The sequence below is a fragment of the Octopus sinensis genome, linkage group LG20 (assembly GCF_006345805.1).
Source record: "Octopus sinensis linkage group LG20, ASM634580v1, whole genome shotgun sequence".
NCBI classification, from domain to species: Eukaryota; Metazoa; Mollusca; class Cephalopoda; order Octopoda; family Octopodidae; genus Octopus; species Octopus sinensis.
The window spans coordinates 6,060,290-6,075,688 of NC_043016.1; the positions used below are offsets into that span (position 1 = coordinate 6,060,290).

The 15,399-nt window shown below is 39.7% G+C and overlaps 1 protein-coding gene across 1 annotated transcript in view; it reads right to left on the reverse strand.

Annotated features, from left to right (window-relative positions):
* Positions 1–2,753: 2,753 nt before the first annotated feature.
* LOC115222662 (THO complex subunit 6 homolog) overlaps positions 2,754–15,399 on the reverse strand; it is a 40,822-nt gene continuing 28,176 nt past the window's right edge. The window contains exons 10-15 of the mRNA XM_029792980.2: positions 15,198–15,300; positions 11,072–11,124; positions 9,381–9,449; positions 6,873–6,986; positions 4,273–4,401; positions 2,754–2,881 (exon numbers count right to left, since the gene is read on the reverse strand). Of these exons, the coding sequence (XP_029648840.1) occupies positions 2,774–2,881; positions 4,273–4,401; positions 6,873–6,986; positions 9,381–9,449; positions 11,072–11,124; positions 15,198–15,300 (576 nt within the window). The 3' untranslated portion in view covers positions 2,754–2,773. The remainder of the gene's footprint in view (positions 2,882–4,272; positions 4,402–6,872; positions 6,987–9,380; positions 9,450–11,071; positions 11,125–15,197; positions 15,301–15,399) is intronic.

Here is a 15,399-nt window from a genome sequence, read left to right on the forward strand (position 1 = left end):
AGTAAAGTGGCACCTGTCATGTCTGCAACAGGTGACCAGCTGACGGACAAGAAGAAACAAATGGAAAGATAGGTGGAACATTACTCTCAATTGTACACAAAGGAGCGAGATGTTGATAGGCAGTTTGATGAGGCCATTCCTCAGCTCCCCGAAAAGACAGAACTTGAAATACCACAAAAAAAGGATGTCAGCACCTGGGAAGAGAGGGCTGAGGACAGAACATGGAGGACTGCGGTGAAGGAAGGAACTGCTTCGCTGGAGAGCAGATACAGAAACAAGTTGAGAAGCGTCAGCGGCGAAAGGAAAACAACAGAAAGGTAGAGCGCCGAGCCACCGTCTTTGTATGCAAGTACTGAGATAGAAGCTGCACTTCAATCATAGGAAGAATCAGCCATCAAAGAAGCTGCAAGAAAGGGAGCCCCTGATATGCTCAATTAAGTGACCTCTAAGCTAGATTGACCGACTGCATAGACGAAAAGGGCCAATTATATTAGTTGTATATTTGCTGAAATTTGTAATCAAGGGAGAGAACTGGTATAAATAAGTTGCATTTATTTCCCTTCCCCGACGCGTTGCGGTTTGTCTTTTGTAAAATTAATTACCTCCGCCAAGGAAGGAGGTTATGTTTTCATTGGCGTTGGTTTATCCGTCTGTGTGCCGAATAACTCAAAAAGTTGTGAAGGGTATTTGATGAAATGTTGGTAATGACACAAGGAACAGATGATGAAATTTTGGTAGTGATCCGGGAATTTTTATGGATTCTTGAAGGATTTTTCATTCGTTATATTTACTTTACATGAAGTATTAGTTACGTTCTTTGATTATCTCCCTTGGAAACACATCGTTTCCTCGTAGCCTATGGTGGCGTTGCTGTTTAGAGACAGTGTTGATGATGACGATGGTCGAGATAAGTGTGGGAGGAGGATAAAATAATATCGGTGGTTATAATGGCAACAGGAGCAGTGTGATGTGTGATGCTGAGGTGATGGTGGTAATAGTGGTGTTGGTGATAGTGTTAGTTGTGTGCTGGTGGTATTGCAGTGGTTATACTGGTTGTGGTGGTTAAAGTGACTGTCAAGGTAACCGTTATGATAACGTTGATGCTGGTGTATGTGGTTGAAGTGGAAGCAATGACAATGCTGCTGATGATGATGTTGGTGGCTGTGAACTGCCTCAGATGATTCCTGTTTTTAAAGGGGTTTTTTTTCTTCAGATCGTATGGCTGTGTTATTTTTTTTTTTACCCCTACCAAGGAGGTTATGTTTTTGCCGGCGTTGGTTTGGAAAATTGGGCGATTTTCAGCATACGGGTACATGGGTGGAAATGAGCTGCTTATTGGTCTGCACTCTCCGGATGCTTTTCTAGTTTTTTATGTGATGTTTGGGAGACAACTTTTGTACAATTACTAAATGCACAGGCACACACATACACACACACAGAGTCATACGCACATTCACTTTACCAGATTTTATTTATCACTGACAAAAATTATTTTAATTTATCAAGGAAGAATACAATTCACACAAGTAGTAATAGAATCCACTGACTGGAAACCTTACTCGAATTCTTCTGACAACGTGGATCCCAAGCAGCATAGATGGCGGTGTTAAACTCATTGATGGATTAAGTGTACGATCTGCTAATTCCCTGAGTTCTGGAGCCATTGGGGTTATCCATAAGGGGTGGAAAGAGACCAGATGGTCTTACCCACTGTCCCTGTGTTAAAGGTAGGTGCCTCATTTGGGATGCTACATTCTGCGACTCCTTTACTCACTCCTGCATCCTGGATGCTGCATTAAATGGGAAGGTTACTACTTCCGTAGTCGAATGGAACAAAACCCTGAAGTATCGGAACCTGAAAGGGAACTATCTCTTCCAACCTGTGGTGTTTGAGACATTCGGAGGGACTGGGCCACTAACCGTGTAGTTCTTGTCAACGTTGGCAGCTCACCTCACCGAGGTGTCAGGTGATGTCCATGAGGGCGCTTGGCTTTCCCAACACCCTAGCCTCGCCATCGCCCATGGTAATGCTGCGAGCATGCTTGCTTCAGTAGGTTCTGCTGAACTTTGTGGTGTGCAACCAGTTGAAGTGCTTGGTACTGCATTGTTGGGTTTCTCTCTCTCTCTTCCCCACAAAGGGTTGCAATACAGTTTTAGCAGAAAAGATCGGTTACAGCAAATATTCTGCTCAATACCACAGATTTGCTTGGCTTTAACTAGATGAGCATGTCCCTTGGTGGCTGATGATGTGTGCATCTCTGATCACATGCAGAAGTAGTGGGGGAGCATCATAGCCATGTGTTGTGAGGAATTCTTTGGGTTTGAATAATTCACCCCTGCAATCATGGGTGTTTTATTCATCATATTTAAACAAACCTTATTCAAGGACATTTTGACCAGGATGGGCCTGAGGAAAATTCTAACTGGACCCCCACCTGCAAGGTCATGCACTGTTGATCTTGATATGTCACACACATATGATTGTGATGCATGCTCCTAGTGTACCCTTATCAGACAGGTAGTCGTGATGGATATACTGGCCTTTGCATATTTTACCCCGGTGTCACTTTGATGGCATGCACTGCTCGCTCACTCAATAATAATAATAATAATAATAAATTTTGAGGGAACCCCAATATTTCACTGGTACTTATTTTATCAACTTCAAATGGATGAAAGGCAAAGTCACCTTGGCAGAATTAGAACTCAGAATGTAAAAACTTTGTAAAAAAAACAAAAACAAGAACAACAAATAAAAGAAGTAAAATAGTCTTTATTTGGTGAAAACATTTTCAGAAGAATGAAACGTCAATGAGAATGCTTTATAACGGAAGTTGGTGGACACATCGAGTTTTGAACTGTTCCCTGCCACACACAGAACCTGAAGATATGACAACATATATATATATATTATATAAGATGTTATTAACATTAATGAATTGTACAGAGAGGAAGGGGGAGAAAAGGGGGGGGATAAAGGGAAGGGAAGGAAATAAAAAAAAGGAACGAAAAGAAATGAGAGAGAGAGAGACAGAAGTGCAAAGAGAGAGAGAGAGAATGATAGAAATAGAGAAAAATAATTTAAGAATGTTCTCCAGTTAACATGAGTTAACATGACAAACTCTACATGGCTACTTGTTCTGGCAGAAATAGCAGCCAAATTTCCCTCAAATCACACCTTATTGTTATAAAAATAAAAGGACGCATTGGATGTGTTCCTGGGTTCACTGTACAAGGAAAAAAGATAAGAGGTTCAGAACTGGAATGTCTGGTCATAGATGCCATTAATCAGGATTGTACCAGGGCTAAACAACAACCAAACAGTCCATGTATTCTATTATATTTTAGGTAAACTTTTATTGTTTCCTGCTCATCAATATTTTTTCCAAGGGGGTGAGAAGAAGAGTTTCAAATCAGGAAAACCAAATAAGTTGGAACAACTGCATTATGAGGCAACAAAGACGGTGGGGTACACATCTGCAGTAATGTTAAACGTCCCTCTCTTCTATGAATCACCACAGCTCATCTCTGCTGTATTGCAACTCATGCAATAATTTCAGATTGCCAGTATCCTGATTAGCAACAATATTATTAGGCATTGCCAAATTCATCAGGACTTTTGCCCAGGTTGGTAAGTTTGTTGTTGATCATAACGGCTCTCGCTAATCAAATGGTTGGTGTTTCTTCCCTTTCACAGCTATGCTACTTTCAGAGTATTATCCCATTATGCACTGTTTTGGCTATTTATGAAGGTATCCAAAAAAACTGCATATCTTGGGAATCCAAGGTCCAATTTACGTGAAATTTGTTTTATTCCATTTCAGGAGTACCTTAATTCAGAGTATTTTCCCATTATTTTGCCTTTCACCAGTTGAACACTGGGGTCAATCTAATCAAGTTACCCCAGCCCCAAAATTGTTGGTGTTTTGCCCAAATTTGAAGTGAATATTTTATCTCAATAAGGCGGTGATTTGGCAGAACTGCTGGAGGATGCCAGGCAAAATGCTTAGCAGCATATCATCCGTCTTTATGTTCTAAGTTCAAATTCCGCCAAGGTTAACGCTACCTGTCATCCCTCAGGACCGATTAAATAAGTGCCAGTTGAGCACTGGTGTCGATGAACTTGCTGGCCTTGTGCGAAAATCTGAAACCAATATATATTCTTTGTGTTGGGGAGGGGATCTTTTTCTTTTTCTAAATAAAGAACACAAAATTAATTTAGTCAATAACTGAGGCATTTTAAATATGTAAAAGTGGATAATTTTATGTTACCTTGTTACTTTTGGAGTTAGTATTCACATCCACTTTGAAGACACACGTTGGGGTACAAGGAATTTTAGCTTTCAGTTCCCCATTCAGTGACCAATGGAACACACTGGGCTCACTGCCAGCTGATAAAATCTGAGAAAGAATTGGAAAATTGTAAATAGAAGTTAATTATTTTGTTAATTTTTATAAAATGTTTAATATATTTAACCCTTTCATTACTGTATTTCTGTTGAGATGCTCTGTGTTTCTTTCAATTACTTTAAATATAACAAAGAATTTAGTAAAATAACTTAGTTATCATTCAGCTAGTGTTAGGAACATAAATTGTGACTAAGGTTTAGTGGAAGATTTTAATTCAAAACTTATGAAAACAAGACATTTGTACTCAGAGCCAGAGCTGGTTTCAGCCGGGTTGGTAACGAAAGGGTTAATATATGTAATTTTATGTAGATGTGACTGCATCAGCATGTCTGTTCGTCAACTTCATATTTGAACTCTATGAAAGTCATGAGTGGTTTGTTACCATTGTTGCTTCTCCTGAACAGTCATTCGCTTCATGTCTTTGAAGACATGTGAAATAAGAGATGCTTACTTGAAAAACAGGTAAGAATTAATGACAGGAAGGGCATCCAAATATAAAACAACCCATGCTAACATAGGAAAACAGATGTAAAAACCAACCAGTGCTGGTGGCACATAAGAGAACCATCCAAACGTGGCCATTGCCAGCGCCGCCCCAACTGGCTTCTGTGCCGGTGGCACATAAAAAGCACCATCCGATTGTGACCGTTTGCCAGCCTCGTCTAGCACATAAAAAGCACCCACTACACTCATGGAGTGGTTGGCGTTAGGAAGGGCATCCAGCTGTAGAAACATTGCCAGATCAGACTGGGCCTGGTGCAGCCTTCTGGCTTCCCAGACCCCAGTTGAACCATCCAACCCATGCCAGCATGGAAAGCGGATGCTAAACGATGATGATGATGATGATGATGATGATGTAATATGAAGTCATGAAATGTTAACAGGGGAGATTTCTGAATAAGGATAATGTGTGCAAGGGGACAAGTGCTACCCCAAGTGCTACTCCAAGAGATGAACCAGCTACAACTGAAATGTAGGGAAGCAGTCAAACCATCTAAGATCATTTCTGGGAGGCTGATAATATTTGGCAAAGTAGGACACAATATTGGTCACTTGCCGTTTGCATAGTTAATTAGGTAGAACAAGAAGAGGCCATTTATAATGACTAATGTCACTGTGTCGTTACCAGCTGCTACAATGGCATCATCATCATCATTGTTTGACCGTGGTCGAGACAATGGAATTTACCATGCTACGCCAGACTTCACGGTCCATCATGGCATTACGGAGGTCCTGTTGCTGGATGCCTGTATCCCTGGAGATTACATCAGAGTAAAAGAGTGTGCGACCTCTGTTATCGCTACAATGGCAAAGGAGATGCTTTAAAAAAAAAACAACTACAGAGGAATCATAATGAAGGACTAAGTTTTGAAAGTAACAGAAAGAATCCTAGCACAATTGATTAAGAAGACAAGATTAGATGTGATATAATTCAGGTTTCTGTGAGGATGATGTGACAACGATGCACCGCTTATTAGTAACACGAAAATAGATGTGTCTGACTATGAGTTAGCCACTATACTTAGTATTTGTCTGATCTGGAAAAGGGTTTTGACAGAGTACCACACTCTATAGTCTGGTCATAACACGACAGCTAAATGTAGAGGAATGGTTAGAGACAGCCATACAAGCAGTGTCTAGCAGAGCCAGATGACAGTGAGTTCAGTAAGGAATTTATCATTCAGTTTGGTATCTGTGAGGGGTATGTTCTCAGCTTATTAGTCATCCAGACAACAATAGAGGAGTTTAAGAACGACTGACAAATGGGCAATTCTGTAAAAAGAAGTGAGCTACTCCACATTGTTGAATCTGTTAAGGAATATATATAATATAATATACGTATAATGAAATTATTGTATACAGTGCTCAGGTGCACGACAACTTGTCAAAAGTGCATATAAAGCATATGCAGTAATGTACAAATGTCTGGAAAGTGAACAGTGTATGAGGCAGATACATGCTTGCCAGGTCATAGTGCTAGTCAAATATATTTATGGATGTATATATGTGTGTGTGTTGTTTAAGTAAGTAAATAATAATCTAGAGTGGAGGCGCAATGGCCCAGTGGTTAGGGCAGCGGACTCGCGGTCGTAGGATCGCGGTTTCGATTCCCAGACCGGGCGTTGTGAGTGTTTATTGAGCGAAAACACCTAAAAGCTCCACGAGGCTCCAGCAGGGATGGTGGTGATCCCTGCTGTACTCTTTCACCACAACTTTCTCTCACTCTTACTTCCTGTTTCTGTTGTACCTGTATTTCAAAGGGCCGGCCTTGTCACTCTCTGTGTCACGCTGAATATCCCCGAGAACTACGTTAAGGGTACACGTGTCTGTGGAGTGCTCAGCCACTTACACGTTAATTTCACGAGCAGGCTGTTCCGTTGATCGGATCAACCGGAACCCTCGTTGTCGTAACCGACGGAGTGCTTCCAAATAGTCTAGAGATTGAGTAGTGTTGTACTTACTGTATCTTGGTGAATCAAAGCATGTTTTTGGCAACTCTTGGGAGTATCAAATGCAGTTGTTGCAGACAAAGACCTCATGTGCCACAAAGAGAGCTTGGGTCCTCCACCACACACCTGTAAAATGACGAAACATATTTATGATAACAGAACATAACGGTAGCCTGAAGAACAGGATGAGATTTTCCATACTATGGTTTGTGATATTTTATAATAGCCTGATATTAGGGTCTACTATGATATTATGATACACAACAATACACTATGCTACTGTACTATGCTTTTAAGTTTAATTCTATAGATTTTCTATAGAAATTTAGAGCCAGCACTGAAAGTTATGATGTTTTATATATGAATACATCAACGTAAACAATGCGATATTTTCAATTGCATTATTTACATAAACATATTTGTATACAAATGTTGTAGCTTTCAGTGTTGGTTCTGGATCCTATAGAAAATCTATAGAGATAAACTTAACAATGGGAATATTGCACTGCTAACACAGAGAAAGAAGACACAATATTAACTTATAAACCTTTAATATACTAAGCAGTATATTATGATTGCAAAAACAAAATACTGTGTCCTTGCTAGCATTTAATATTTAGAGTAGAACTATGATATCTTATGGTATAGTATGATACACTATGATATGATATATAGTGGAAGTACAATATACTACTATAAGCTTTGGAACTATGATGTATATATTATATATTTCTTTACTACCCACAAGGGGCTAAACACAGAGGGGACAAACAAGGACAGACAAACGGATTAAATCGATTACATCGACTCCAGTGCATAACTGGTACTTTATTTATCAACCCCGAAAGGACGAAAGGCAAAGTCGACCTCAGCGGAATTTGAACTCAGAACGTAACGACAGATGAAATACCGCTAAGCATTTCGCCCGGCGCACTAACGATTCTGCCAGCTCGCCACCATATATATGTATATACTATAGTACTATGATATACTATGGTATGCAATGATACTATGATATACTAATAGTATGCTATGGTTCTATGTCAATCTGTCTCCATATCTTCATGTAACCTATACGCTGACATGTCATTTCCCTTTTGTCATTCCCCCATCTTATTATTATTATTATTACTTATTATTACTATTCTACTGCTCTTTACCCCTTCCTGTATTGCCAGTCATCACCTGCTTGCCTTTACCTTCCCTCTAATTTGTTTGTATCTTCAATCATCCCCCCACCTTTGTCTACCATTCATTACATCTACTCCTCACCTTCCAAATAATCTCTACAGTCATCACCTACTCTCCCTTACTTTCCCTTCAACATATTTATCAACAACCCTCTATCCTTGCTCATCATTCTTTACACTCACCATCACCCACTTTTAACCATCCCACTCTTAACCGCTCACTAGCCATCCCTTACTCTCCTCACACACTCTAGTAGCCTCTACTAACCACTCTGTTCCGTTTCTGTCACCATTCACTTCTATTCCCCTTCTTGTACCTTGAGGACTCGCTTGTTCATTCACTATCATCATTATATCTCTTTCCAGTTCCAACCAACCACTCCCACTCACTTTTTTAACCCTTTCATGACCAACCCGGCTGAAACCGGCTCAGTCTCTGAGTACAAATGTCTTGCTTTCAAAAGTTCCTAATTAAAATCTTCCACCAAACCTTAGTCACAATTTATGTTCCTAACACTAGCTGAATGATAACGAAGTTATTTTACTAAATTCTTTGTTATATTTAAAATTAATTGAAAGAAACACAGAGCATCTCTACAGGAATACAGTAATGAAAGGGTTAATATATGACTAATGATGGTATTTCCTCTTCAGCAAGAAACCTGTTCTGTTCTGGCCCCTTTTTTTCATACTTTAACTCCTCATCTCTTAGCATAAAGCTACCTTCCTTCCTTAATCAAGCCTAACTTGTCAAAGACCTTAGTTCTGCAGGGTACATGGTGACTTCACTAATGCAGGTACCACAAAAAAAAAAAAGAGAGTAATGATATTAATCAATAATCAATAAGGGGCATGGCTGTGTAGTTAGGGAGCTTGCTTCCTAGCTACATGGTTTCGGGTTCGGTCCCACCGCGTGACACTTTGGGCAAGTGTCTTCTGCTATAGCCCCAGGCCGACCGAAGCTTTGTGATTGAATTCGGTAACCGGAAGTTACTGCCGTGTATATGTGTGTGTAGGTGCTTGTGCCTCCCCAAAAGAGAGAGAAGGGACATCATTCTCAGTCTTTAACAGCCTAATTTGCTGTTAAATACATTGGAACATGTGTTTTAAAGAAAATAGTTGTGAAGATCATGGCTGGAATGTCTTTGATCTTAGGTCTGCTCTGAGACTAGATAACAACAAAAATAACTTTAGTTAAACTGTCCCTTTTACCCCACCGTGGAGGAAATGTGTTTCACTCATGAATACAATGATTCACTACTGGTGTACACATACACTCTCACTCTCTCTCTCTCTCACACACACACACACACAGTAATTAATTACTTACCAGCCAATCATCTCCTGTATCCATGGCAACACATCCTAACCACTTGCCAAATTCTGGACGGCCACACATCTAGAATTAATGAAGAAGAAAATGTATAATACATAATTTACTTAAGGTCAGATGACTACATGTGGCTACAGGTAATGGAAAAAAATGAAGGCAAAAAGGTCTTGTGACAGGTGGGGAAAGGGGATGTAGAGGATAGGGCAAAATGGAGAAGATTCATGGGGCCAGTAAGACAAGCACTTAGCTTAGAAGAGAAAAAGAGCTTGAAATATTTAGCTTATGTAGTCAGAAATATATTGAACAGAAGAAGAAGAAGAAGAAGAGGGCGGTGGCGGCAGCCGCCGCCGCCACCACCACCACCACAACCACCACCATCATCATCATCAATATTATCAAATCCACTTTTACATGCATGTATGGGTTGGACGAAGTTGGCTGTGGCAGATTTTCTACAGTCTGATGCTTTCCTGTTGCCAAATATATTTTCAAGCAAACAGTTCCTCATGGCCAGACATGTTTTTGAGGTTACAGTTATATTGTAAATATAATGACAATATAAATGTATGACAGTTACACTATCAATGTGTAGTTAAAATAGATGTAACTCATATATAGTAGATACACAGGCAGGGCTAATTCAGCTATTTCTCTATAGATTGATAAATGATGAACAACTTTTGAATCCTATTGGATTCTCATCTATTTGACTAATCCAAGAGAAACAAGCATCCAATCTAGATACTCAACTATTACAGTAGCTACAGAGACCAAAAATGGCTTGAAAGTCCTAACATGCCGGCGGGAAATAACATCACTAGGCGAGACAAGCTGACACTGAATTAGCTTCGCTGACTGACAGGTGACGGTCGTTTAGAGAATGTGCGGGCTAAAACTACACGCCTTCACTAGTCAGTTAGGGTGAGACAGTGTCACAGGACAACTTGCTGGGGCTGCCTGCTGGAGCCTAGCGGTAGGTATTTAAAGGGAACATTTGACAAGTCAGCCAGTCACCAGCTGACACTCGCTGACGATACATCGAAGAGGCCAGGGAACAGAAGAAAGAAGAAATGCACCCAACACCAGAGCTGAAGACACTTCCGAAAGGAGGGGCCCTGCCACATCAAAATGGTAGAGGAGTTGGGGCCAAAACCAGACGTGGTTCCTCCTGATGATGTCTTGAGCTAACTGGATCCTATAAAAGAGCTGCTGTGGTAGCAGACCACGAAACACGGTTGTAATTCCTCCTGGAGCTACTAATTTGCATAGCATATGTATCAATACTTTACTGAATATCAAGGCCCTGTCAACAGGGATCTTAAGCCACACAGTTTCAAGCTATGGTATGATATATGTAACTTATATAGCAGATATATTAACAAGGTAATTTAGCTATTTCTCAGTAGAGTGAGAACATGAGGAAGAACCTTTTGATCTCTACATAATATTAGTCATTCTATCATTTCACAATACTTATAGATAAACTGAACCAAGTATGTAGTTAAAAAAAACATTCCATCTTTAGCCATTCTTCACAATCCTGTGAAAAACTTGTGAAAAGAAAGAAAAATGATCACCAGAAACTTGTGAAAGAAGTTTACAGAAGTGGTAATTCCAAATAAATGTGTAAAAAGAAAGAAATATTAAAAATTACAAATCAGGGATCATTGAATATAATTTTGATTTACCTCATTCTTGTATGGCTCCAACATGCAAACGGCTTCATTGGAAGATCTTGCATCTAGAATATGGAGAAAAAGGGAGAGAAGCATTGATATAACACAATTCCAGTGTTAGTGATGTCATTAATAGTTAGATAGCATGATTTGCTCCAACAGAAACTCGACCATAATAAAATATTTAAGGAGGAACAATATTTTAATTAGATAGCAATGAGGGTAGAATAGATAAAGATAAAGGCAGCGAGCTGGCAGAATCGTTAGCACACCGGGCGAAATGCTTAGCAGTATTTTGTCTGCCTCTACGTTCTGAGTTCAAATTCCGCCGTGGCCGACTTTGCCTTTCATCCTTTTGGAGTCGATAAATAAAGTACCAGTTATGCACTGGGGTCGATATAATCGACTTAATTCGTTTGTCTGTCCTTGTTTGTCCTCTCTGTATGTAGCCCCTTGTGGGTAGTAAAGAAATAAGAATAGATATTTGGTGTATTGCACTTACAAGGTGCTTTTTATATTGTCAAATAATGTGATTGAAGTGAAGAAGTAAAGTCATTTTCTAGTACAATCTCGGTTACAACATCATCTTCATTTTGTGATGTCACCATCCTCGACATTAGCGAGTCAACACCCACTTTCAATGACGACCCTAGGTTGGACAGGATTACAATACACCTCCCCAATTGTCTCAGTTTTGCATGTTCTCATTTCTGTGTCTATCATATCTCACCCCCACCTTTGTAACAGCTGCACTGATTGATGCTGCCAGACAGACATCTGTACGTATATATGGAGGCTGGGGTAAAATTTTATTAGAAGGAAGATTAATAGTTGCTCATACATGCAAAATTCTTTTCTCCACACAGCAGATGGTTATCCAAGAGAAAGCCACCAACTTGGGCTAGAATCATTGCAAATGCTGCTTTCAGAACACAAAAAGCCAAAACAAATACTGTAAAGCATTTCTCCCAACTCTCAAATATTTCCACCAATCTATTGCCTTGGGTAGATACTCCTTTTTTTTATCCCCCCACCCACCCAAAAAAAAGAATGAAAGGCAATGTTGACTTCAGTAAGATGTAAACTCAGAGTAGAGACAATCAGAACAAATCTATCCAACACTGTTATGACTATCAATTTGTTAGTAAGAATTCGATAGTAAGAATTCAAATAAAGTAGCCCTGAAAAGGGCTTTAATGTGTTCCCAGAGTATACAGAACTTAGGAGGAAATACTAATAAGGTATGTATACTAAAATTGTGAAGCATGTTACGTAATAACAGGGTAATCAAATATGAGATAATAACAATTCAAAGTAAATAACTCTGAAAAGGGCTTTTGTGTGTTCCCAGAGAATATTACCCTCAGGGGTGCTAGTGTTGGTATATTTGTGAATAAGTCACTAACCAAAATAAGTGGATCTACTGTTTAGGAAAATACTATTTACTTGTTTAAGGGTTGTACTGGATAAATTGCAAAAATAAGTCAACAGTTTAAATACTAAGAAATAAGTATACTCAATTTCATTTTTACCAAATAATTTAGGAAAATAAATGGGTTATTTCCTTTGGCTATATATAAGGATCACTTCCAGGGGCGAGTGGGTTATCTCCCTTGGTTCTTAAAATAAAATACATATTTTTAAAAATAATTTTGTAATAACTTATCTTTCATATGTATTATATTAAAATAATATCCCCTTAGTATATCACTTTAACCCTAAATTCATATATTTATGTATGTGTATGTATATATGTATATATCATCATCATCATTTAACGTCCGTTTTCCATGCTAGCATGGGTTGGACGGTTCGACTGGGATCTGGGAAGCCAGGAGGCTGCACCAGGCTCCAATCTGATCTGGCAGTGTTTCTACTGTTGGATCCCCTTCCTAATGCCAAACACTCCGTGAGTGTAGTGGGTGCTTTTTGTGTGCCTCCGGCACAGGTGCCAGGGGAGGCTGGCAACGACCACGATTGGCTGGTGCTTTTTACATGCCACCAGCACTGAAGCAAGTCAAGGTGGCGCTGGCATTGGCCACGTTTGGATGGTGCTTTTTACATGCCATCAACACAGGTATCACAACTACAATTTCCATTTGATTTTTATTTTGATGTTGATGTACTTGACTCAATAGGTCTCCACAAGCACAGCAGGTCACCCTACGATCCAAGGTAAGCACAGCAGGCCGTCCTGCAATCCAAGGTACTTTGGATGGCTGGGGCTGCTATGTGAAGCTGGTGCAGGAAACAGCCATGAACTCACGTTATTTGTCGGGTCTTCGCAGTCACAGCATATCTCCAGAGATCTTGTTCTTTCATCATTGCCTCTGTGAGGCCCAACTTTTGAAGGTCATGCTTGACCACCTCATCCCATGTCTTCTTGGGTCTACCTCTACCCAGGATTCCTTCAACTGTTTGGGAGTGGCACTTCTTCACACATCTCTCCTCACCCATCCATAGTACATGACCATACCAGCGCAAACGTCTCTCTTGCACGCCACATATAATGCTTCTTATGTCCAGCATTTCTCTCAGGGCGCTTACACTCTGTCATGTGTGCACACTGACATTACACATCCAGCTAGCTTTTCCTCAAACAGCCTAACACACTTTTGGACAGCTGGATGCCATGCCCCGCGGACAATGTTACACAAATACAATAAAAAAATAATGACCGACATTCAGGTAAGCCAGTTCTTTCTTTCGTGATCTGGCCGTTGTCCGCACAATATTGATATTCCTCCCTGTGTTTGTGAATTCTTGTATCCCCGCCGTAAGGCTTCATTTCCACACACACCAGCTTAATTTAATTCGTCCTTAGTTGAAAGACACCTGTTGTTATGTCCTGTTATTTGTATTTGTGTACCATTTCTGTTTTTTCTGTCCTTGTTTTCATAGACATTCACTGCTTTCTTCCAAGGAATCTAGTGCTCTTAGCTTAGTTTTTCCTTGGGGCTGGCCAGACTGGAGCAATCTCAAGTATAACCAGCCAAAATTGCTAAGATAATATGGAACTCGACTGAGGAAAGAAAACCCTGAATGACCCATCCTTCTTTTCTTTGTATCATCTGTCTGGATGTTTTGTGTTCTTGTCCCATTTTTGTATTTTTTATATATAAAAATATAGCGGCATACATACACTTTGGTCTCTTACATGTAAGTATATATATATATATCTAAATTTTGTACAACTCTATTATTCTTTCATTCTTTCCTTCTTTCTATCAGCCCCTTCACACTTACTTCATTCATTCCAACCTTCGTTCTTTCATTCCCCCTCTCTCACATTTCCTTGCCTTATCTTCATGCTCACCTTCGCTCCTCTTTCACTTCACTCTATCCCTTTCATTTTTTCTCGCCCCTCCTTAATTCTTCTATCTCTCTGCCTCGATCTCTCTCTCTCTCTCTCTCTCTTCTCTCCCCACGTGACCGGTGTTCGGCCAAGCCTGACCTTTCTTTCTTGATTCGACTTCTGGCCTCCGTGCCAGTGGCACGTACAAAGCACCAACCGATCGTGGCCGTTTGCCAGCCTCGTCTGGCACATAAAAAGCACCCACTACACTCACGGAATGGTTGGCATTAGGAAGGGCATCCAGCTGTAGAAACACTGCCAGATCAGACTGTCCAACCCATGCTAGCATGGAAAGCAGACGTTAAACAATGATGATGATGATGATGATTCTGACCTCCCACTAGTTTCAAAGGTCCTTAAATGTCACATGGGCTCTGCTATTCCACCTCTTATTAAATATTTTTTAAATATTTAAATAAAACAACAAAACTGGTGTAACTAGACATTTTATGGACTGCTTCCTTCTGATGATGGGCACTTGCACCAGAAATGTTAAGTTTTTTAAACAACTTTCTGCATTCATAGAAGCTTTCTATATTTTCTACTTCTACACTAAAATGTTTCAAGCAAACTACAACGTTTTTATATTTAAATACCTTGCAGTATTTTCATCACACTCCTTTATGTTTTGAGTTCAAATTCTACCAAGGTTATTTTTGATTTTTATCCTTCTGGGATCAGTAAAATAACATACCATAAATTCTCTCTAATTCTGGTATTTAACTGATTTGCTTTATGGTTTTGTTGTTGTTGTTGTTTTTTTTAAACTGAAACACAACTTACCCCAGATTCGGACAGTGCCATCTTCAGCAGCAGACACACATTCTTGCCGAGTGTTACACAGTGTCACACAATGTATATAATCTTTGTGTCCTGACAATGTTGACTGCAATGATAAAATTTAGTTTTTAAAAAATTTCCAAAAATACTTACAAATTAAAATATTCTTTTTTCACTTTTCAGATATTAGAAGCAGTTAAAAGGC